The following is a 26567-nucleotide window of genomic DNA, read 5'->3' as shown; positions in this document are numbered from 1 at the left end:
TGGTCGTTTCATGGATAGCAATAGCTTGGGTTTTTACATTAATGTAGGTGGACAAACATACGGTCACGTAAACGCATATTCAAAAGTCGCCGGTTTTGACTTGGTCAGGCCTGGATACAGGAGGCAGACTAGTTTAATCTGGAAATACATAATAGCGACGGTAAGGCGAGGAGTTTTAAAGACGAGATATCCTATATGAAGCTGAATTGGTCACGTACTGTTGAATATAAAGCTTATTAATGATACAGTGTGAGTACAGTGTTATAGGGCAATTCGTCTGAAGTAGATTGGTCCAACATGTCCGATATAATGTCACGGAAAATAGAGTAAAGGCTTTATTTCATCAGAATGCGGGCTGTTGCTTCAATTCTTATGACTTTCCCCACACAACTTCAGGCGTTTGATTGCCCGACAGCGGCAGAATGAGTATGTGTTTCATCATGATGAGGCGAAAGCACCCGACCATGATGTTGGCGATGGGAAGTCTTCACAGAGACGGTAGAATCTAACAACAAATAAAAACATCCGCTTTCATTGAAGGATCTTTTAATTTCTACCAAAATGAAGGTGAATAATAGAAGATAATGCCAAAGACATATAAATCAAAGTTTTCAACTCTGCTTTCAGAATTTAATTGCAATTTAATTACACTGAATATAACACTGAAAAAAGAACAAATTTTAGGTTGTATGCACAAAGCTTGCTCGTCGTGAATTCTGCAGAAGATGATTTGAAAGGGACATTTTTAGCAAAATCTCTCAAAAGTTTTAAATTCGTTTACAATGTCTTTATTAAACATCATTAAGCATCATTGCTATTTTGATATATTGAGATTTGAAAATGTCTCCAGATATTGTTCATCATATTCTCCTCGATTAGGAATTCTATCGGTTTTTTTATAACATTGATTACACTTTTTGCCTTGGTAAACTCTATAATTTATCATACGGATACGTGATGATAATGATTGAGTGTAATACAGGCTTTGGAATAAAATCTGGTAGACTGATAAAAGCCTGTCATCTTCTAAGTTACGTTGCTCATTGTCTACATCAGGAAGGAACGTTTGATGACAGGCTTCAGTAACTAATCTATACATCATCACACATTGGAAGATTATACAGTTGAAAATGTGTAGAGCTCAAACAGTAAGTGGTGAAGTCTGAACGCTGTGCCTGACATCTTCTCTTCACCCATCAGGTAAATATATTTCTCGCATTGAAAAACCCTGCGGGAAATCTTTTATTGGTAAAAACCGTCGAAGTGCGTACTTTCCTGTGATTACTTTTGACACCTTATCCATTTAGCGTGTGACATACCAACGGTCGTTTCAGTCGGATTTTGACACAGAGACCTCATTTTTTTTCTGGAAGACATACGAATGTCATCAAGAATGAGTGAGAAATATACAGAAACAAATTGTGGCCTATCAAAGGGACACTCCAAATGACCATTGGACTTCGCTGAAGAAGTTTGCCCTCCAGAGCCCCAAACCATTCGGACGCAAATTTACGAATGGACTATTATCTCGATAAGCGCAAATCTCCTGAAGAGACAATCTACCATCTTTACTCCATTGTTAAGTCGAAGCTTAGGTTGTTTTGTCTGAATCTGGCCGGACCCGATATACAGCACTAATTGATGCGTCTATCATGCTTCCTAAATCACGTTATTAATACGCTGCTGATAGCTGATTATTAACGGGATTGCTTTTCGATCATCATCAAAAGTTGGCGATCTGTAATCGTCATGTCGCCATCAACAAGTTCTTTCTTTTATGTCAAGATCATAACGCAGAGTGGCTTGGCAATTTCGATCCATTGTAACTCAGAGAGAACTTTAAACTTGAAACATTATTAGCGCATTAATTCAAATCGAATCTCGAACATTTTCGTTTGTGGCAACTAATGAAGTCGTGTTCCACGTCATACGTTAGAGAGGTCCGGTTAAGATTTTCAAATATTCTTGTGTTTCATTAGTTTGAAAATTTCCTTCCAATTGGTGATGTCAAAAATGTCACTCGATGACTGTAATCAATTTTTTAAGATGAGTTACCTTAGCCTCTCCATTAAAGGTGAGACTTAGAGTTAATGTCAAAAGAGTGGTTTCACGTGACGTCATCACCAGCCATGCTGGAAGGACAAACAAAGGAAAGCAAACCTGCATTTGATTAAGTTAAGTCTGTCACGACAAATCATTGTTCTAACCTCCAACATGGCTGGCGTGAAATAATTCTATACAGAACCGCGCAGCGCCTTTAGCTGGTTTCTTAAATGCATTGTGCACTCTTTGCATGAGTGTTTAAAGAAACGATCCAAAGATTTGTAATAGGAGGATCTAGGATGAGGTGTCTTTGTTGTATTAAGATATATTTATCCTCGTGGAACCTGTGATCTGTTACAAAGCAGTTCCTGTGCTTTGTCCCTAAAAGCCTGGGAGGCCTTCCTATCATTTTATACTATGTCACTTTCATCAATGTCCATTGTTAGCGTTACCAGTGATATATATCTCGTCTGAGACCTCCGGCGAATGTGATTACGTGGACAAGTACTTTCATTTAGTCCAAAGGTGTCAGAGAAAAGACACGTCTCTAAAACAGGGCTTAGGGAAGTGATACCCACGGCGTGATCTTTGTGAGATGCTGAGACGATTGCCACACTTAATACTATATAACGGAGATTGACAGAAACTAATCATGCTTAGTAGAAACTACTTGTATTTTGCCATTGCCTGATGAAACTCAAATGATTTGTAGTAAGTAATATTACGAGTTATACGTCGTGGTCTATAGAACACTTGTAAGCCATGGCTCAATCAGGTGCCCCTGCCCACCACTCCCAAATTTCAATTAGGAAACCAACTAATGTTTGATTTACATGTACTATGACTATGGTATCTGTACCAATCAACCAATATCAACGTTTCACGAGGAGTTAAAACTGCACGTACGCTATGTACCAGTACTATCGGTTGCACCTCCGTTAAGCTTGGGTGCATCAAAGAGAATGTTACCAATTCGATGAATTTTGTTTGTGGAAATCGCTTCATTCTCTGTTAAGTCTCTAATGTCAACGGATATCTGCCAATAGGGGAGTTTTACACGATAAGTTGGTTCCTATTATGACTGTCGTTTCTGGTGGCTGACTGTTGCTTAATTTTTCTACCATGGTTCAGTATCTCTTTATGGATCACTTTTACATGACAGCTTCATGTACGACCGTCTAAATGAAGTGTTATCATGGAGCAGGAAGGAAGCCTTAAATAACATGACTGCGTTCGGAAATGTATAGCTGCTGCTAGCAAGACTGCACAAAAAAGCCAATCATTGCTTCTCTGCCTATTAAGTGAAGAAGATGCAGCACTGCTATAATTGCATCACCGAAACCGCACATTCGGGGTTGAAGCTATCAAAGCTATTTTAATGGTAATGGTTATTGGCACCCAAGTGCGGAAAGTCAAGAGGTTGGCTAATGGCTAATGGAAGTAGGTTTAGTGTTCTTGAAATAAACCCACTATATGCGAACACTTTCACACAAAAACATCTCAACAATCTTTGTATGACGGCAGCCTTGTCACCAAAATCTATCTTTACACAGAAGCCAACTATATTTTCTCCGGAAGAAAATATTTGAGTACACGTGCGAAGATTTAGCTCGGAAATAATGTAGCTTAAGTAAGACTTCGCAAAAAAAAACTTGTCAGTGTCTCTCTTCGTCAATGAGGATGCAGACACAGAATTTGTAATGAAAGATTTTATGTGACTTAGGATAAGGTGTCACCTCTGAACGAATCCATGAAAACCGGTTACCGATTGTCTATTTTAGACTGATATTGTATGCCCGCCAGCACGTTCCTGTCTCACCACTGACTATGACGTTGGTCACTGAATCACCGAAACCGTATTACATTAACTGAGTTCGAGACGTAATAATCAAAAAATCTATCATGTCATTCATCATATCATGCTATAATGGAAGCCATTTTGTCAGTGAAGATATGTGAAGTTCGCCAATCCTGTTTTGATTTAATTAAAGATGTCGTAGCACAAACATTCGTAAAAAACTATCATCAACTCGTTTTTAGAAGTACATGTACTATAAGTATTCTCGTCTCGGTGCAGAAGGTACCTTGGAGCCGAGTAAAACCACGCACCTGCCAGCGAGATCTCATGATATTTTGTTAAGTCGATAATTATCTCGCCGCCGCTGTATGTACTTGTTACTTATTTTTCTATTTGATATGGGTGTAGCATTGTTTAGTCAACATCGTCATCTATCTTACATAAGTTCCCCAATTAATATGGATCACATAAAAATCCTGCGAAATTACCTCTGTGTCTGTAGATTATGGTGACAGATATAAATCTACTGAAGCCATAGTTGCATAGTCGTACCCTTTGAATATAACATTGTAGCATTCAGCTGGTAAAGAAGTGATAATTCAGCATGTTGTTTTCAGCACGGATGTGTTTTCATTTACTTGTACAAGCATGATATTAATAACAATTTGATGATGAGTTGTGACAAAATATTCTTTCACACTACGTTCAGAGCTTAACGGAGCTAGTTCTCGAACACACGTGATAAACTTTTGTGGTTTGCTAGTTGCCTAGAGGCGTGATAATCAGACCATTTGAAACTGCAGTTCATGCTGATCCTTTTGTCAAGTGTACTTCTGTCAAAGCCTTGGCGCGAGCCGCCTGATCCTCCTCGCAGTGAATAATCTAACTTATACATCTTCATTCATTCCGAAGTCACGCAGTAAGTTAGCACAGGATTTCTGAAGAGATAATCCGACTATCACACCCGAGCACTGAGAGTATTGAGCGTTCACGTTGGCGGAGAAATTAACACGCCACTGGTTACTATTGAATGCATCGCCGATTAATTGAAATGCATAACACAACTTATAATTAATCGCCTCTTTATGCTTGGAAGTAATTGTCTCGGCGAAGACGGTTTCGAGTTACACGAGGTGCTCTTGTACTAAACGGAAAAGACCAGGTGGAACCTGGGCGAAGGATCATGCGCGCATGATTGATAACTCATCAGCTTTCTGGATTGATCTCAATCTGCAACTAAACTCGAGCTTCAATGACAAAAAATGCTACCATAAAGTATTATTAAACCGCACAATACCTCATAATATATATATATTTCCTCTTAAAACAATGGCTCATTTAGATTCTCATGTTGTCATCTCTACCTCGGCAGCAGTAGTGCCTCTACCGGTCACCGGATGTCCTTCAAATCATCAATGAATCCGAATACCTTCATTCACTTCCTGTTCTCATGAGATACTCAACCTGGCAGCGGTAAGATCGCATTGCCACGGATTGAACATCCGCTATACAATAATTGGGAAACCATATGACTTCCGAATCATGATTGATATTTCCGGGTCTCTAAGCCGAGATACTACATGTAGTATAGTATTCATGGTATCTCACAACTATACTACTAATAATAGATATCACATGGACAACAGAAATGTTACAGAGCTTCCTGGTGCCTAGGGGTACAACATATACACTGCCAAAGTTCGGTTACATACTTTCAAAGAGGTCAGATTGTTTCTAAGATGAACCAAAGCTAATTTTTGCCGAAGGCTGTTACTTAATGATGGTGGATGGAGTCTCTCAGATGGGAGGGTAAAGATCGGTCGGAACTGGTCATATTTACCTGGCTTAATGTGCTCAATTATTATAGCAAAGGCAGGTCGTTCAACGCTGGCCGGGTACTAAATTACGGTCAGGGTGGAACATAACAAGATAACAACAAAAATATTTAGTTTCAAAATCCTCTGCATTCGACCAATGCAACATTATTGTCTACTATTAGGGCGCTGGGCGTCGGTTTCCTGTTTTAATAAGCCGAATTCAGAGTAACATTTACAAAGAAATGTACCCTTGACATTTTTGTATTTGTGAATATGGATACGGCAGCCTTCATCGCTTTCATGATTGCATGGATTAACATTTTTATAAATTGATACTCTGACTGGTATACAACACATCAATCGATCAATAACAATCAGCAAATCTTAGGTAATACAATCAAACACTTTATTAAAATCAGTCGCGTGAAAATGATTAATGGATCGTCGACCAATTAAAGCGAATGTGCATTTGGCAGCTAGGTTTACGCAAATAGATCCTCAGTTCATTTGAAAAGATAATTTGGTTTGGAGATGGATTGAGTTGACAAGCTGGCAACTAACATTAAGCTAACTTGACGAAACTGTTTGACACGTGAAGGAAAAAAGATATCTCGCATTGATTGAAATTCTAGCTATACTTCAAAACACATCAAAAGCAAAATTGAGTTATCTGAAGTAAACTTTTAACGTGTACTTAACATGGGCAGGTAAATATAACATATCATTGTTTCCCGTCCCAAACCTTTCTCAAAACGGGGGGGGGGGATTTTAAATTGTTAAGTTGGCTCGCATTAACAACCTAAATGGTCAACAAATGTGCCCTTTTCCCATTGATTCTGTTGAATTCGCACTTATAATAAATAAAATGCATGGTTCCCATTGAGTTTCACAAATTTATGAATAACTTGTTTTTTCAACATTTCATTCTGTGGATTTAAACTTAGAAGGTACCAGAAAAACAATTTATTTCATAGAAACTCACACATAAATTATGTAATTTAGGTGTTATTTTATGCTTTTAAGACAACTGGACCTTTACGTGGAGTTGTCAGAAAAAGAAAAATACCCTTAAACATTTTGAGAGAAAAAATTAGGAATTATGAAGTTCTAGAATACTAGTAAAGTAAGGGATCTCGATCTTGCTCATGGTAACACTGTTAAAATGTGGTTCAAATAAGAAATCAGTTATTTGCTTCAAATGGTCGTGATCGAATATGACCCGTATGAACAAGCTTATTAACAGGCTGTCACAGGTGAAAGGCAATGTAAAGTCTGCGTACGTCCAAATTAATTACAAATCACTGATACTGCGACAACTGAGATAATTAGGTGGCAAAGAACGTCTCTCGATCAAGTCAAACTAATGACTTTTCGGCAGGTTATAGATTTCAACTGGGGAGTACACTGGACTGCAAGTTTGACAGTTTTCCAATTATCCTGCACGCATCGTAGCTCTTATCTAGACAAGTCCAAGGTCGAATATTTTTCAGAATATTTCAATGCTAAGTTCGAGAGTGTAGTAGACCATCGTCATATTTTGAGCAAGACAAAATCATCATTCTAGATGGGATGATATCGAGGATATCAAGCACCATTTGTGTGCGGTGTTTAGCCTTATTTTCCAATTGTTATGGTCAAATAGAAGCACACAATGTTGCTACAACGATGTATCCGAGCTGAATTAATCGGTCGGTACCTGTAAATTATTCCCGTCACTTTTGCTTGAGGACAATGGTTGATGCTGAGAAACGAAACAACGATTTTTTAATGGTGATTCACGTACGCGTTGAATGATGACATCATTGCGTTACAGCATATAAAAAACGAATATTGAGTGCAATACCAGAGAATCCTTTTGTAGGTTGGCCTTTATGTCCAACGCCAACGCATCAGATGCTGGGCAAAAGTGTTGATCAAATCACATAGAATATCAATGTAGTCGCTCTGAAGGACCCTGGCTTGCTAATATTTGCTTTGCTCCTGGCGATAGAGGAATGTCAGGTTGTTCATGACCCCCTCGAACCATTAACCAAATGTACTCGTAGCTATGATGTATGGACTTACATGACTCTCTGAAGTGCGCCTGGCAGTTATATTTTCACTCTACTTGTCTCCTTTCCATTTGGGATGACCTTGATATGATGGTTCGAAATAATGATATCGCATGCATGTGCAGTTGTGTATGATATCGTGGGACCAATTTCCCCCAAGGCATAACATAGCACTTTGAAAGTAAATTGCGAATTGCAGGATAATTCCAATCACATTATAATGCATCCCTTTGTACATATTGAATTGCAAAGACAACTGTGATTTCCTTATCACACGGTACATTACATGTATATAATCAGGCACGGGTTCAAAGGGGAGGGTTTGGGAGGTCGTTATACCCCCCTGCTCCCGAAAACCAATTTTTTCTCCCAACGATACTCTGCAGTAAATCAAAACTTTCGACCCCAATTCTGTGTAGACTGTATCTTTCTTGTTTTTATGACACTTTAAATGGCCCACAATAGTCTAGTGCCTGTATAAAGCAGTCGTGATTATAGGCCACGAGTGACCAACTCTTCCTTGCTAGAGGCTGGGTCCAAAAGTCCCGATTTGAATCTCCGATGACTTTTGCGCGCAACCATGTGTAGTATATCGCAAGATGTGTTTGTTGCTCGGATGTCGTTAGGAAAAAATGGATCTGATCCTGCTGACAGCGACCCTGATCCTCGACCAAACCTTCCTCCACAATCCACTTCAGAGACAACAATCCTTCCCAGATTACGAAATATAATGAGTATTCTCACCTGTAAAGGCATGCGTGGAGTTTATCCGGCACTCCTGATACCTTTGGCTCTCCTGTGCTGCTACATCACACCGCCGGCTTTCAGTCGCCTGCGAATTATGCCATCTGTTCCCCAAGTCGGATAAGTGGCGAGGTAACACGACCACGGTTTTAACTGCTCTGGTTACATGTCGATTTGGTTATATTCACCATTGATACAATCTTAGAGGAATCCACCTAGGTTGGTTACTCTAAGTTACTATCATGGAAAAGCATTTACTACCTCATTTTGTCTACTCACCGACAAAAATCCGGTGTAACAGGCGTCAGTGTCACCATTGGAAAAATTCCTACACTATTCTTCGATGAACGACAATGACTAGATTACTTTTATCTGAGAGTAGACAATAAATGTATTGTCTGTTAAAATCTGGCGGTTTGCAGTTCTCGCCATCGCTTTGTACGTGTTCCCTTAACTGCGTTTTCAGCTATGCCTCGAAATATCGCTTCGCCATTTTCATCCAAACGAAATCGAGTATCAGTACTGCAGACACAAATATCCCTAACAATGGTCGTCATCAAATAATACTCGCTGTTTGTGGCCACGATAAAGAAATTTCTCAATCTTACGCTATAAATATCAAAGGGTTGGTCTACGCCATTTGACGACAAAAGCTAATTTTATGATACAGGAATGCAATATCAACGGCCATTCGTCTTATTTTGGTATCACAAGTAAACATGGTTGGTCATTCAAGTCATCTATCGAGTGCTGCTTTTTTGTTTGTTCATTTTCCGCGCCGCCCGTTGTTGCTGGAACATTAGTCGCTATCAACCTCAGAGGCAATTTCGCCTCGTCGCAATGTGAAGAAGAACATTTTCTACTCAATTTCCTGTCAGAAAATGAGTTTCTGAAAACGTTTGATAAGAAACAAATTTTATTTATAAACCGGGGCTGTAGGAAATTCATCTCTTGAACATTTTTAGCATTGGTGCATAATGGACCGGACATAATTGCGGTTTTGTTATGTTTGCACTTGTCAATTTACACACCCGCAGGATATAAATGGCATCACGACTATCTGACAGCGTACACGTAGCAACCCTAGTAGGGCTAAGACGGTCACCTCCAAACGCGGAGATGTCGACGACAGAGAATGATGCTAGAAGTTGCCCGATACACATATAATTCATGTGTATAATTCACTGCGAAGCCTCGTCATTGAATTCAGTGGTTATGTTGAGGCAACCATACCCACTTGGATTGCTATACACAATGTGGAAGCAGTCCGAAATCTTTTCCAAATTATATTTTTTTGTTTGATTTGGGGTGTTTTAGCATAGAAATTGATAGCTCACTGTCGGCATTGGTAATCTCACCCAAACCCGCTCAGGTGGAGGTGTCATTTCTCAACAAAAATCTCGGCTACCGCCTCGGTATTCGCCCCGCAGCGGTTGTCTGGAGACAACCACTACCTCCAGTTCAGTATCAATTCCTTAAACCCCAACTTCATTATCAGTAGCCTCACGACTCGTATTGACCGGCCAACGAACTGCCGAATCATCCTCAAAGAAACCTGGCTACAGACCGATCACTGCCCTTATTATGTCTCCTGACTATGTGGCTTTGATGGTACAATGGAATGGAAGCCGTACCTCAGGGCACCAGGCTGAGGTTCTACAAATCATTATTGTAAACATTATTGAGTGAGGATAGGAAGCAATTCTATACGAGATTAGAGAGCACACCACCGACTACTTCTTACCCAGACTTTAATGTATATCACCTCGCCCCACATCATCGCGGCGATGTCAAAGCTTTAAATGTCAGACCGCCGGGGGACAAGATAGTTCTATTACACGACCACCTAGATTGGTTCCTGATCGCCTCAACAGGAGGCTAATGAGACGACTGGTTCAAGGAAGCACGGTATTTGTTTCACATCGGTAAAGGTTTGTCGATTGTGTATGGGACACTAGGGTTACTAATTACCTGGCAGACGAACTTGACATGCGCTATATAACGAAATAATTGGTATCGTCTCACTATCATAGGATATGTTATCACTTTTTCCTGAATAAAATTATCCAACAAAAATCCGACTTTTCCCTGAAAGGTCGGTTTTCTAGAAAACCAGTGAAAAATACTGGGGCTTCCCAAATAGGGCAATACAAATCAAAGGCCTATGTAAAATGTGATTAATGAGTCGTGATCCTAAGTGTTAATACTAATCAGCGGATCGAGGTTGGATTTCCTGAAAATGTCTTCCCTATTCTTGACGCCATCTTGCAATCTAGAAGAAAATGCTAAAACTTTGCAACAAAATCCAAATTAATGCTTCAACACGTTTGAAATATCTTTCCTTGCGAGTTGGTTGGCGTGGCATATTGAAGTATGTCGCTTCCTTAAGTTGGCGCACTCGGCATGGATGCTAACGGCCTTTGCGTCAATGCCGAGGCGGTCAAAATATCAACCTACATGTAAGTATCTATCCAGAAGTATTAAGGTAGCAGGAAGGGTTGGGCGTTTGTGGTTTCTGAGTCTGAGGGGGTTGGTGTCTGTTGACTGTGCTTTAAGAGAGACTAGGCATGGCGCCAGTCTCTCTTAAAGCACAGTCAACAGGCATTTGGTTTCAGTATTTGGGTTTTGATTGCCATGACTGTACCCCTGTAAAAGTCAGAGGAGGAGAAGTTTGGAATGATGAAAGCATTGAAGAAGAAGAAATGTTATTATTGAGGAAAGCAAAATTTATTATGAGACTAGAAGGCAGTGTCCTGACTTGATTATTTTGAAAATGGCGGTCTGAACAGATTAAAAGGTGGAACATGGCATTTTATCGACTTTGAAGTGTTCCGCAGTTAAAGGGAGACTATAGGCAGCAGCTAGGTAGGCAAGATAAAGTCATACAAATTTGCCAATAGGGGTCAGTCATATCTCTAGGCATGGCGCCAGTCTCTCTTAAAGCACAGTCAACAGGCATTTGGTCTTAGTATTTGGGTAAGTACAGAATCAAGGCAGCTCAGAGAGCAATGATTGAACGATGCTGTGGACAAGTCCAAGGATACTGCATCAGTCACGACCAACTTCTCATCAGAAAGCGTCACCACCAGCATATTCAATGTTCAGTTCCAACCTGTACCAGTCCAATGCACGCCTGTCATAGTCAGCAGTGGTCAGCTTAGCGCGATATGGAACATTCTTCCGAAACTCAAGCGAGGGAAGTCTGCTCATTAGCCTATCTCGCGCACTGCTCCTTCTTGTCAAACATCGTAGTGAAATCGTGGTACAGTGGGGCGCCCTCGAGGATTGCAGCTAGTCGGACAGACGTGAGGTGGAATGTGGGCGGCTGCACTTCTTCGTTGATGTGCGATGGCAGATAGCACAGTTGTTGCGTTGCATGACAGCTGAAAGTGAATGTGATATCATAGAACTGAGGCGTTTGCAATGAGACTAAAGGTGAAGTAGAAGCAAGGAGTGAAATGGGCCATCTTCCAGTGACTAATATACAGAGTAAGGGCACTGGGTGTTGTTAGATTCAGCATTGAATGTATTCCTCGTACAAGCGTGAATAGTGTGGACATACAGTGAGAGGTGAGAGACCCCTATTGACTACTTCTTGTAACTTTATCTTGGATATTATATTAGTATTGAACTTCTAGCCATGGAATATGAAGAAATTGAAGTTGTAGGCATGGAATATGAAAAATTATTCAACGGTGAAAGACATTATTCCATGAGGCTTTGCCGTGATCGCAAAGGACGCGACGTGATTGGTTCACATGCTAATGAGGTATGATAATGATAATTACCTCTATAATGCTACTTGCAGTCAACGACACAGTCGCTATCCAACAGTGGTCTATGTCAATGTGTGCCTGTAATGTCAATGAAGTATGATGAGGTGATGACGATAGTGCAATTATTAAATATTGGCAAGAGATCATACTGCAACATAGGTCTTGTTTTTGACAGATGACTGTGCGACATTCCCATTGGGTCTTGTTAGAGTCAGCGCTGCATGTATTCCTTGTACAAGCTTGAATAGTTGTGACGGACATTGAGGGGTGAGAGACCCCTATCGGCTACTTCGTCTAACTTTATCTTGCCTACCTAGCTGCTAGCAATAGTGCCCCTTTATCAAGACTGAAACCCACTGTGCGGGGCTAAGAAATTACCTTTATAATCCTAGTTGGATAACCACTGTGTAGATGATTTGAAGAGTGCTCTGTGGATCTGTGCCTGTAATGTCAATGAAAGTATGATGAGGTGATGACGATAGTGGAATGACGAAATATTGGAAAGAGATCTATTCCTAGAAGAACATATGTCCTGTTTTGACTAGGTGGCTCATTTTAGAATCAGCAGTGAGCACTGTGTGTAACATGGTGGAGGCAGCGGAGATAATAACTGTGTCGAAAGTATTGTTATAGGGCCTTCCCTAGGCCCATGGGGTTAAATTTACAATCCACGATTGAAAAGACGTAGTTTGATCGCATTCAACTATAAATCCATTGAACAGTTGTGTTCCTTTAGTCAACCGATGACCTTTTGTTGGGCCATGATCGGGGATTGTAAACTGTAAATGTATTATGGACTGGGAGACGGGGGAAACACAAGTGAAATAGACCAAAACAAGTGATTTTGGGTTCATGTGAACTTGTTGACATCTACATGATCTAGTGCTGTTATTGGTCATGGTACATGGTAGGCCTAATCATCATGGCTATATGTTTCAGGAAAAGCTCGGAGTAAAATGAACTGCCGATGAATAATGATGTTGTTCATGTTTACCATGTTTACTAGTACATAGCCATAGGGTATGCACTGGCCAGTGCACTTTCTGCACGTCGTCATGGTCATGTACGTGATACCTTGCATATTTTGTTTTTTGAATGCGCATGCTTTTTGGGCAAAAACAATTGTACCAACACTAATGAATAATGTCTTCTTATCCCTATGACTCCATACACAGTGAGGGCATTGTCCCATTCCCATCAAATGGTAACTTATTGTACCGTATTAGGGTGGAAGTTGGGGAGCAGAAACCTACCGTTGCACGCCTGTCATAATCAGTAGTGATGAGCTTAGCGCGATATGGAACATTCTTCAGAAACTCAAGCGAGGGAAGTCTGCTCATTAGCATATCTCGCGCACTGCTCCTTCTTGTCAAACATCGTAGTGAAATCGTAATGGAAAACGTCTGGCTTTGCGCCAGACGTTGAGACTAACAAGTGAAGAACTAATAGGTAAAGAACTTCTACTTGCGCGAGACTGCTCTGATAAAATTATCATTGCAGAGACTACGGTGACGTACACATATATTTTTTACAATCAAAAATGCCCTCAAAAGACGACATGGAATGATTATTTTATTGATATTTCCTACTACATACCTTCCAATTATCACTTTATACAAATAGATCGGCGTTAGGTCGCATGCTTTTCTTTCCTGGTGACACTATAAAGCAAAATAGTTGCAACCCCGTAAATGCGCTATAAGTCCAATAATAAGTGACGGTGACCCGTTATAAATGTTTCGCCAGCTTCGCTTTTTTGCCGCTACGCGGCGCGTTGGGCCCTTGCGTCCAGTGGCTAACTCGACAACTGAGCTATTCCGGTCCAAATCTCCGATAATCCCAGCGAATGAAATTAACAACGCAGACATAGGCAATGAATTAGTCACACCTATTGAGTCAATTGAATGGCGGATAGCTCCGTATGTCTGAATTGCTGATGCTTAACACAATGGGGATTCTGTGACCACTGGTACGAAAGTAACTTTACAATGGCCGCGACGCCAATCTCACGTCGATCTAAAAAAAACGTTAAGCAGAGTGCATCTTCTTCGTAAGACCATAGTTCGAAGAGCAAGATAAGCCCTCATATTCAATATTCCGCTAATCTTTGCCCTCCACACGGCTGCATCGAGGCCATGATCTCCCCTGATACATGCACATCCAATGGTCGGTGATCAACTTTGTAGATATGACAGATGTTATTGGTTTTACTTGAAAGTCAGTCATATATTGGTTTGGATTGACGTTGACAAGATGATAAATATAAATAGTCTAGCCATGATGAAAGTCCATCGACCCGAGCTCGAAATCGTAGACTTGTAGATTTACCCTCGAGAATCAGCACCACATTTTCTGGGGCATGCCATGGTTGGGCTCGGATCGCGAGGTAGGATTTCCTATAGCATCCAATTTGGATATATGACAAAGACAAAGCCCCATGAATATTCACCCGCAATCAACATGATGAAAAGGATACTTTATTTATGTTATTCGAGTTCAAAGCGAGACGCCTCTGTTCTTTAACTGAAGACGCGATTGCAGGATGGCAAGACGACTCCTGTTCAGTATCATGTGTCCGTATCGTGTGGGGCTCTGGAGCACGAGCTATTGGTCTGATTTTTATTACGCATGGTCATCGGTGACCGCTGCAGCGTTCAAGCCTTATCTAAGACTTCAGTAAGTGACAACAAAATCGTAAAATTGAGAAAAACCATAAGTGATCAAGTGAAAGGATGAAAATATAAAACACTGTACCTAAGAAATGTCATAGGTAGCCGTCTAACGGACCAAATGTATGTCTGAATTCGAAAAAGATAGTTTTTTCGATCGCTCCTCAGCGGTGACAGCACTGACAGTAGAGTTTAATAAAGCCTCGTGATATTTATTTCAGATTTGGATTCCTGTACCGACTGTGCCCGCATGAATAGCGTCGTCAGTCTCAACTCGACACAGTGTCGGTTATTTCAGAAGCTTTCTTTGTAAACAAAATCCAAACCAAAAAACCAACAACACTGACATTTGGGTTTCATAAGTATTTTATTTGGCCAACTTTATACAGATAATTAACTGCATGTACAAGAAAAAGAGAAAAAGAAACGGCCAAAGCCTCGTGACATTTATTTCAGATTTGGATTCCTGTACCGACTGTGCCCGCATGTATAGCGTCTCAGTATCAACTCGACACAAACAAAATCCAAACCAAAAAACCAACAACACTGACATTTGGGTTTCATATGTATTTTATTTGGCCAACTTTATACAGATAATTAACTACATGTACAAGAAAAAGAGAACAAGAAACGGCCAGGGACGCAGCCAAGATCAATAGTTAGATCCCATACGACTGTGCTCTGCCCCACCGTTCTCAACATACTGCCAGCTCAGCCACAACACCCAATCTGCATTCATACTTGAACTTGCATTCATACCATACACTACACCAGACCGCCACCCAATTACATCACAATTCTGACAAAGAATGACCATTATACAAAGGATTAAAACATTGTGTGTATACATGGTCTTTCGCAGCCTATTCAGAGGGATCACACATGAATAGCTACAATATCAATGCGGCGCGCTGATTTGTCAATCATCGCACGTGACTAATTACTGTGGCGGCCTCTATGAGATTACGAAAGTCGGGTTTTTCTGGTGTTGTGGTGGCTGCCTCAGAGCATGAATTCTTAAAATCCACATGTTCGATATATCCCACGCATTTGCCGACAGTTCTGAACCGCCACAAGTTGCGGTGATATTATGATACTCAAACATATTGTATCGAGAAAACGTCCATGATCTGTGTCCAAATCGATCTGTTTATTCGCGAAGATCATCTTTAATTCAGAGGAGGAGATCCCGCAGGCTATCGCGTTAACTAATCCCGACCGATGCAAAAGGAAAAGTCAAATGTTCTTTTCAAATGATCCGGATATTTTCCGAAACCAACTGCTCGACTTGTTGCTCATAGTGCTCATCAGCTTTTTAAATAGACTGCTTAAAGTTCTGTATATCGCGTGGATAAAAAAAGTTCCGAACCTCAAGCGACATTATCTCAGTAACCAGATACCTTAGTTTAAGGATCAAGAAGGCTAATACTGCTTAAAGTTGCTGTTCCAACGGACAATTCGACCAAAATTGCATGCAGAGTTGCCATGAGATCAATGTACAGGGTTATCCTATAGCTGATCAAGAAATCAGACGAGGCTTTCTCGTTAACTTGGTTAATGATGCAAAAAAGATCAGTTTGGAAGTCAACAGCTGATGAGACTGAGGCGTTTGAATCACAATTATTTCCTGGATTTTGATTGGTGGGTACTCAATCATCATGCTCTATAATTACACGCATGTTGTATTTCTTTCATATACATGTACTCTAGTCCACATCGATCTGAGACAATTTCTGAATATCTAGTTCACTGTTATTTATGTTAGATATCACGCATAATTATGGCAACAGTGGATACTAAACTCGGGGTAATTCTTTCAAACGTTCTCGCACATTGGTTTCAATGAGATTTTAAGTGGCAGCGGAGAGTTCATTTTAAAGCAAAAGCTTTCATCGAGAACATTTTCATGATTTTGGAGATTTTTGCATTTACCTCTGTGATGTTTTTAATAGCATGCCTGACGGATCAGTGTATTTTTTAGGGTATATAATAAAATACCATTTCTGAACGTCTAATTCACTGTTATATATGTTAGACATGTTAGATATTACGCATATCGCCGTTCGATGCGACATGTATTGAAAGAGTGAATTTGAAGTCATTGGAAAGGTTTCACAAACAGTCTTAGATTACTGAAACTAGAGTATGCGTCCTTTTCATTTGTCATGTCATTTGTCAGAAAGGGTTGGAAAGGGATTATTGCACATTCGCCTTCTGGCACCTGATCCCAGTATCATTTAACAATATTAGCCTTTTGGTGTAAGCTACACTATCAGTCGCGGCATCGTTTCTTGGGATTTGCTTATTTCGCTACTTAACATGTTTACCAGTGAATACTTCATTCTAATGCGAATATATCGCTGAAATTATGCCACTTAAACACCTGCTTTGTTGACATCATGATCAATTTGCAAGAAAATCGAGTGTAGACTAATTAAACCCATAAAGTGTGCCGTGCCTAGGTTTTTAGTATCAGTGACTGCCACTAGTTTTCAACAAAACTTTATGTGTACATGTACATACATGAACATGTACGATTGTTAATTTCCCTTCCATCCTTTTTTTATTGAGCCAAACAAAATAAGTTTCTGTACTTCTCCGTCAAGCTAATTATGTGACTGTATTATCAATCTGCTCACACCACCAACTTCTGGTGACCTAGATGTGTCTTCACCCCTCGGCCATTGCTTGATTTCAACCCACGTACAGTCATTTTCAGCCAGTCAGTATTTTTTATTTTCTACGTTGTTAACTTACTCGTCTAATCCTATCATCAACCTAGTCTACTTCTCTACTTTCAGTGACCTCGATGTGCGGTAGTGTCTTCACCCTCACGGCAATTGCATGCGATCGCTTCTTTGCTGTGGTATTCCCCCTGAAATCCCGCGCCACCAAACGGAACGTTTTCGTCATCATCGCCGTCATATGGGTCCTGTCATTGGCGATTGGAATTCCTGAGGCATTCGCCTACAACATGGTCGACAGACAATGGAACGACTACCACGAGATATTCTGCTACGAATCCTGGGTTTATTTCTCCTGTAATATGTCCAAGCGTACACTTTACCCAAAGATCTACTGGACATTTGTCTGTGCGGTGACGAACTGGTTGCCCATGATAATTATGACCGCTGTATATATCTCCATAGCTATAATCATGTATAGACGTAATCGCATCGTTCCAAATTCAAATTCATACGGAAATGTACAGCAACGTTCAATGAGAAAGGTTAGTAATTGTGTATATCAGGTTGATAAAAAAACACGCCGAACTACAGGGTTTGATAACTTCTGATCTAGTGAAATTTAGTCCATATACAGATCTGCAATTTTCGTCCTTATTATGAAAATTTGGTGCAAAATTTGATAGCCAATTGCAGAAAAAAACTTGTCAAAAATTGCAATTTTCGCAGTGGACCCCGAGACGTTGCCTGCACGTGTCCAAGGTGATATTTGTCAATCAATGTGTCTAGGGTCACGACCTGTATGTTTTTTTGGGATCTTTTTTTCAAGTACTAAAAGTCATAGTCCGTAACAATATTCCCATCAGTTGAATTCTAGTACTTTGGGGTAACGAGAGTATTGTTGTGATTTTGGAACACAGTATATTTTGAAGCATCATGATTTTGATTTTGCCATGAATCTAAAATCATCTACAGCCATCCTAAGCAAGTTAAATTTCGAATGATGTAAAAAAAATCAGAACGTATTTTTCATAATAGTTATTAACCGTTTTATTCCGGCGCGTTGGTTTTCATTCACCCGATATATCGAGTTGATTTCATCACACGCCGAGATCTAAAGATACTTTAATTTCCGTCTTGGATAGGTTGTAGGCTACAGTTCCCAGCAAGAAAGGTCCAAGCTGATCCAGTTACGTACGGCGATTTTATCAGACACCTTCCGTCTTAGGAGATTGAAGGCTAATATCGACAAATGTCAAGCAGTTGGTGTGGGTGTCAAATTGGCCATCTACAAAAGTCAGGCAATAGGCTAGGGTGTCCAAACGGCTGTGATCGCACACGAAGACTGCACTCTTCAAAATAATTGATTCTCAGCCATTGGATCTCGTTCTCATTCTCGAATGTCACTTTGGATTACCTGCAACAATTTGCAAAGCCAGCATACCTCCAAAAAATTGGTATTATTAAACCTTGTCACGTCCAATCTCTTCAAGCAAATTCAATTTTCACCGATGAATTTGTTCACAGTGTTGGAAGGTAAAGCTGTTTAATCGTCACCGTTTCCTTATTCAAAACAACCATCAGGGTTTCTCACATTCGTTTTCAGGTTCTGCGAATGCTGTTTATAGTTCTGATGGCGTTCATTGTGTGCTGGGTTCCATTTCAAATCAACGTCGTCTATGCCCACTACCGGCCTTCTTACCAGACACAGGTCAGTATAGCATGGTATAAAATAGGGAGTTTTCGCAAAGCCCCCGAAACGTCGACCTTTGATCTTTATTGCCCTGTTTTGGGAAGCCCTGGTATTTTTCACCGGTTTTATAGACATCCGACCTTTCAGGAAAAAGTCGGACTATGTCGGACTTTTGTCGGATAAATCAGGAAAAGAGAAACTGTAAATAAGTCGGAAAAAGCTTCCTACTATAGTGATGCTTTCCTTCAAGAATTTCACAACTATCTCATCTTGACAATTTAATATAAATCTAAATGTTTTCTTGTGTTATCGATCAAAGAAATTGCCAAGATTCATGTTAACATAATACCTCGATAATTAGCCTACGCGGAAAATGCTTTATCCTCTGGCGGCTGGGATCTCTACATTGAGAATTCTTACAGCAGTTACCCTACCGGTTCAAAGAAGCAGCATTATGCTGAGCTTTGGAAAGCAAGGATTTATGCGTCATTTTTCATATGTCTGTCTTGGCGCCGGAAATTGGCCTGGTGTTCAAGTCATCGTAACCTGGTTAAGCGCAGCCCTGGATATATGCGAAAGCATTTTTAATTGGGTGGATTCGTTTTATAAACCAACAACACCCGATCCGAGTTTGTTTCTTTGCGGTGCTGTTCTGCAATGGTATCGGTAAATTGGTCGAAAATCTGATAAAAGGAAGCAAGCCTGATATTCAAAGAATCATGAGCCAACTTTTTTGGTATGAGATGATTCCAAAAATCCAAAACACGAACACATGTAATTAAAAATAATGAACATGATGTATTTAAAAAGGGAAAAGTGATGTATTTTTCATACCGAGGTACAACAATATAAGATGACCATATAAGATGATTCAAAGGTGAATAACGACAAATTATTTTCATATTCCGGATAATAACCAAGCTGAAAAAGCTCTCAGTTCGTCTCGAAATTTCCGATGGAGTCTCTTCAAGTGTTTCTCTTACAGTTTGCTATGATATAAAAAAGCAGCGCTCGCGCGATGTCTTGGATGAGATGCGAGTCTGGATTTTAAGGACCATAAAAAAGACACCTGTTTCTCAATATGATATCTTAACTCTCATCGAGTCCTTTTGAACAAAGCAGACGACCCGATGTATATCGAAAACCCATCACGTTCTTATGATCAGAACTTGGATCGTATTCAAGACGTTGACAATCAGGATACCCGGGTAGCATAATTTTTCTTGCAGATTTTACCGAGTTCAACGCAGCGTCCAGATATAATACCTCAGCATAGATTTCTGTATTTTCTTCGCTTCAGCTTCCCACTCAACTCTCGATGGCTTAGAAATAATAAGGATATAGCCAGCCCTCAAGTCGAACATGATCCATGAAATGTGTATCGACATTAACATTCTTGTCAACAAATGTCGGCAGCTAGTTCCTGAATGATTTATTAACTGCGGCTAACTTCGTGAAAAAGACTTCAAATCTAGTCAAATGACTTTGATGGTTTCTCACGGAAGTCATCGTCATTTTCCTACCACTGTTACTAATGTGCACAGTCAGCTTTTCACTTAAGAAATAATTTGCAAGAATCTAAGGAATGAAAGATACCGAGAGAAAGTCAATGTCAGTGCTATCTTTCCGATGAAATATTCTTCATCCACAAAGCATTTATTTAGTGGCCAACCGTTGCATTATTGAATGCGTTCTTTTTTTGAGATAGATTATCTGTATTTATCTTTTCGCATGAGAACTGCTGAGAACACCTATTGTTTCGACAGTCTGGCCTTTGCGTGCATCCACTGATTCACGCATTCGCTGTTACCCGGCCGTTATCGCGGAGTATAGAAAAGCTGCGAGCCACATTTACTGGAAGTGGTACAAAATTGCGGGGCAGACAATTGCATGCGATGTAAAAGTGCCGTTTCATTTGCTAGAATGTTTCGATTGGCCATCATAGCGTTCTAAGTGGTGAATTCGCAATCTGAATGTCGAAATTATATTCCAGTAATTTTTATCGAGATTTTGCACTTAGATAAGTGACATTAGTAACATTTTAACATCTTATAGTGCGCATTAATCGGCGCGTAAATGACAGTATGGATTACTTTTAAAAGTATCACCAATGCCGCGTGCACAGAAATAATCCATTCCTATAACAGCTTTTAAATCGAGCCTCAGGGTAATTGCACCAACTGGAAATGAGCCCTCTATTGTGAGAGACGCTCACATAACATTATTCAGCAGGTGAAGGCAAAAACTTTTTCCGGGATGACCGTGGTCAAACGGAAAATATTGAGGGATTATAAGACCAAATAATCAGTGATAACTGAATTTCTTGTTCTCTTTATTGCAGTTACCATCGTGGTTCAGACCAGTTCAGTTTGGCTCCATCTTACTAACGCATCTGAACAGCGCCCTGAACCCAGTCATTTATGCCGGCCTAAACGAAAGCTTTCGAAAGGGATTCGTCTACGTGTTCGTCTGTTGGAAACGGAAGTATTATTATGATAGGTACAGGAGGTCCATTACGTCGACCATGCAGTTGACCAGCATGGCGTGATTTTTTGCTTATGTCACTAACAACTCGTGGATTTGGACTTTCAGAGAAGCAAAGTTGGTACTAGCTCAGTTTTTTTTCGCTGTTGAGTTTGCGGTATTGGTACCTCATGGCATTAATGAAGGGTCGCATGCAGTGAACTACACATATCACGTATGCACTGCATACACTGGACTTGCACTTGCACACTCAAGCTTATTACACTTTTCCGTCATTATTTCGCAAATGCTAAGAAATCATAAGATTTTTATGTTCACACGTGAAAATAATTTGCTAAGAGGACCACCTGCTCCAGGCAGGCGAAAACTAGCTTGACCATAAATCTCTTCATTCTATTTGTAAAGTAGATATAATCGAAAATCGTCTATAATATTCTGTAAGAAGTCATGGTAGAGGAATTTGAATAAGTATTTTAAAAATAAATGTCAGTATAAGTTAAGCAAATGTAGAGTATCGGTCATATAATGTACATAAACTGACATGTTAAGCTATGTACCTTTTGGTTGCTGAGCCATTAATGGTCCGTCGATTTAGTACGTATGCCACAATAGGGGATAGCATTTTTATTTGATGTCCACTTTGCGAACAAGTGTTGGGGCATTAAAATATTATCCCAATCAGGACGTTTGCATTCGCCGTAACATGTCATGAGACTTTCGTTTTCAATACAGTTTCTTGATATCGAATGTTAAAAATTTCTGCAAAAAAGTTCGCTGTGATTTATTGTGCAGCATCACGACATCAACTATACCATTGACTACTGTGCATATACAATGCACACCAGCATGGCGACATCAACTATACCATTGACCACTGTACATGTACAATGCACACCAGTACTAGTATCAACTGTTGATCTTTGTGTATGTACAAGCACGCTAAAAGTGGTAGTCTGGCTCTAGCGTAAGCATGTGTACGATAGTTCTGAAAAATCGGATATTTGTGCGCACGTACTAGATAAACGGCCTCTATAAGTTTTTTAATTGGGCGGTTACAACTCAAAGTTCCTCGTGTGACTTAGGGACCATATCAAAATATGTCGATGCAATAGAACTGGCTCATCCAGTGCAATTTCCTTGATAATTATCTGCCTCATCTGAAAAACGAAAACGAGAATGCATATAACGTTTGGCCTTTTTTTGTTGCATCCAGGCCTACCAGTCATGCCAGTGGTACTTCATCACTTCGTCTTTCTAGGGACGGCCGTAGTAGGCCTAGTAGGGAGTCAGAACGCCAATGGTAAGCCAGCATGATTTTGTTGATGCCTTCATGAACTGAACAGTTAAAACAGGAAAATCGTTGTTGAATACTAAACCGGTGTGACAGGGGAAAAGTCCTTGAAATCACTGTCCCTATTGTCTTATCATTATGTATAGATACGTGTCAGAAGAGACCCAGGACTTTGGTTGCCATCATCATACAGCAGGTTATATTAATCCTCCATACTATCAAGTTACATGTACTTAGATATCTCTGGTACACCGGCTCAGTATTTTACTGCCATCGGCGTATTTTTGGTCCTTCTTTCACCTTTGGAACTTTGGGTTTGAACCTCGTCGGCACATTATATGTAATCACAACTCATCTACACCGGAGCACTTTCTGTTCATTCTAATTTGTAAAATAACTCCATGTTTAACTGATAGCTGATGCCAGATATTCCACTTTCCAGATTTGTGCAGCAGTGCGGACGATCACAAGGGGACAGCAGGGTGTATATGACAACGTATCACAACGGACAAACACATTTCACAGCCATTGGCGTCGGAAACGGTAGCCTCGTTCGAGGTTCACGACGACGATGATAGTTGGCGTGGCGAGTTGTCGTAATGGATCACGTGGTCAGTTATACCCTCAATTTGTACAGAACGTCAACATATCATCGGTTCGCGACCGGAGGAGAGAAAGTGATGACGTCACGACTCCCGAAATCAACTTATAGGTTCATGTTATTAAGGGCATCGCGTAAATGATGCTAATTTGCATGTATGCCATCGGCTTGTTTTGGTTGATTGGGATTTCTTGACGTCATTACTTTCCCCTTTTGGTTTGTAGGACCACTTATTTCGTTAATATTTGGTAAAAAGGGATATGCGGACAATCCTTATCATCTCATGATAGTTGTGTTGTGAGGATTACGAGTTCCGGAGAAAAAACCTTTTGGAATTTAGGCATCCCGGACAGCGCCTCGGTGGTCAGTTGGACTCTCCCGACGGCTGGGCGCTCGATTAGTTCTTCGTCGGAACCAGTTTATAGTCTACCAGTCTACCAGTCTACAATGGCCAAATACCTCAGAGCGCAGACGACAGTGCCTTGTTGTGCTACTTTCATTGATCAATGCAAATGTATTAACAAATGACACTGATGGTTTATAAAGTTTGTCAATTCCATTATCTGATTTGTACATTAGTTGATAAGACGTTAAGACACGGTCAGCAGAAGATGTCCAAGCATCATCTCGGTCACACTACAAGGGGATTAGCAACATAATGGTGTCGCTACTAATGAGATCCGATAGCCCAGTACCTATGGCAAAGATCTTTTATACGAAATGTATCAAAGATGTTAGAAAGACCATTACTTTTACTTGCCCTTTACCGGTTAAGGCCTGCGACCACACTGAAATAGTTTCATGGGGTCGGTGTTATCAAGATTTCCCCTTGTGACCCTTTGATATGTAAAACCATACATATTGTCAAACAATGGGCTTTGTTTTAAAAGACAATAGATCAACCGTATATTACGCTGGGCCTGAATTCCTTTGACTGCGAGGTCAGAGGGAAAATAACGTCATGACTGCTGACTGACCAATGATGTTAAGCATCATTGCTATGACATATCACTGTCATTGCGTTCTTATAAACCACTAACAACCTTGAAAAATACTAGGACAATCGCGTTCATGATAGATACAATTGAACACGCACTTCAGCCATGGCGATATTTTGCAGGCGTGCTGATATACCCAAATGATAATAATTCTCTTCTCAGACCGTCACTGTAGCTAATCCCCCTGTAGCAAATGTCCCTGGATGCTGTCAGAAGTATACTTAGCAGTATGACTATAGAAACAGAATAGGATTGGTTTCATACACAAAAGGAGAACGGATTCACGACATCTCTTGGACATGATGGAGTTATCAGCAAGGTTTCGCAAATCTCACGAGTTACGAATTACGAATTGAGACCATGTTCAGATTCCCCAAACCTTAAAGTTAACGTACATGTACAACGCCGACCTATTAAACGTGCAACGATCTGTTAAAGCGTTCTGCATAGGGTCTGAGGTAGAATTTTTTGGGTGGGGTTGGGTGGGGTGTGTGTAACACAACACAGATTTAGTGGCTTACCTAAGGACAATGGAATAGACATTCAAAACAGCTTGTTGGAAATTGGAAAATGTCTATTCAACGAGAAATATACACCTGTATAGAGAATTAGATTTAATAGGTCATCCTCTCAACGCAAATAATGATAACGATAACACTACATAAAGATAATCCTTTATGATAGTATGTTTCTTTCAGGTTTTTGAGACAGTTCTGTCGTTATTGTTAGCGTTAGTATGACGACATCTTAAACTCTCCACCGACGACCAGCTCGTTTCCGCTACAGTGTAGGAATCGTTGCGTTTTGCGTCATCAGAAAAACCGTCGTCGTTTTTTTGTATTCGGTACTACATTTAGTATTAGACTGATGCGACTGTTTGAAAACGTCGGGCTCTTGCAGCGAGCGAAACATGCAGGTCGTCGAAATGTAACTTTGGAAGACATTTCTTTTCCCGTGATAAGTATACTTGTATAGTTTTGTTTCATATCAAAAATGTATGTAGCAACTGATAATGTGAAATATATAAAGGGTTTTTTGAACAAAAAATATAGAAAACAATTGTGTCTGCGATTGCTTATCTACCTTTGTCTCTGCACGGGTGACAAGTTCCCGTCCTAACGAATGATTGGGCAGCCGAATATGACGTCATTGTCATATCAATTGAAGAAATCATACGAATTGGAGGTATTGGTTGTCTCACTAAACACACCGAGGGCGGAGCTAAAATGTCAGCCAAAACCGAGGCCGCCACCAAAGGCGAACATACAGCCCCCATCCACCCGAGCGATACTTGGTGAGACGACCAATACCGACATTAAGGTATCAATTCGTGTTCTTTAATACATCAAACTGAACAAGGAAATATGATTGCCGACTGTCCCTATATTTTGCATCAGCCGCTATGCTCTCTGAGCCAGGCACAGTTGGCACATAGTGCATCATACACTGTGAACTGTGCTTCATTTGTTATCAAGGTGGGAGTAAATGCAATTTCAATTTTTAGTCGCGCCTTGGTTTGAAGAGTTCCAGTTCTCTCCCCACATGGCCAGCTCCATGTAACTGCCCGCGGTGCGTGCCGTTACTGAAACAAAGGCTTGCAACACCATCTTTGATGGCCAAATCTCATTGTTCGTGCCTAAGAGCGGTATTATTAGTAGTAATTCAATTGAATGCACACGATTGACCATCAGCTACGCTAAGACCAAAGTGCTCGTTCAGTCAAGCAATTTACTGCTCTCATTTCTGGTACGATGATTGTGAATGTGAAGAAATCCGGGCGTGGCTTTCTTACAATGTAGGTGTGGGTGTAACAATCCACCGAGATGCTGCAGTGCTGTTCCGAGAACTTGTCGACTTGAAGGACGAGATGTTTATTAAAGCATATGCCGGATTCACGTCCATACAATACAAACGCCAT

General features: G+C 40.4%; 1 protein-coding gene and 1 long non-coding RNA gene across 4 annotated transcripts in view; one reads left to right on the top strand and one right to left on the bottom strand.

Annotated features, from left to right (window-relative positions):
• LOC135492284 (trissin receptor-like) overlaps window positions 1-25112 on the top strand; it is a 64197-nt gene extending 39085 nt beyond the window's left edge. The window contains exons 2-6 of one of the 3 annotated variants that reach the window (XM_064778666.1): window positions 17700-18127; window positions 19189-19293; window positions 21617-21774; window positions 22973-23059; window positions 23493-23580. In XM_064778666.1, coding sequence (XP_064634736.1) covers window positions 17700-18127; window positions 19189-19293; window positions 21617-21774; window positions 22973-23059; window position 23493 — 779 coding nt within the window. In that variant the 3' untranslated portion in view covers window positions 23494-23580. Of the gene's footprint in view, window positions 1-17699; window positions 18128-19188; window positions 19294-21616; window positions 21775-22972 lie in introns of all 3 variants that reach the window. The other 2 variants (XM_064778651.1, XM_064778658.1) reach the window with 2 other exon arrangements.
• On the bottom strand, window positions 10966-12627 carry LOC135492301 (uncharacterized). Its single transcript, XR_010448058.1, has 3 exons — window positions 12608-12627; window positions 12242-12307; window positions 10966-11836 (listed from the first exon to the last, which is right to left on the bottom strand). It is a non-coding gene; the product is annotated as an uncharacterized LOC135492301 (long non-coding RNA).
• Window positions 25113-26567: the final 1455 nt, after the last annotated feature.

The sequence above is a fragment of the Lineus longissimus genome, chromosome 1 (assembly GCF_910592395.1).
Source record: "Lineus longissimus chromosome 1, tnLinLong1.2, whole genome shotgun sequence".
Classification (NCBI taxonomy): Eukaryota; Metazoa; Nemertea; class Pilidiophora; order Heteronemertea; family Lineidae; genus Lineus; species Lineus longissimus.
The sequence above is the reverse complement of the archived record's forward strand: the minus strand, read 5'-3'. Positions and strand labels throughout refer to the sequence as shown.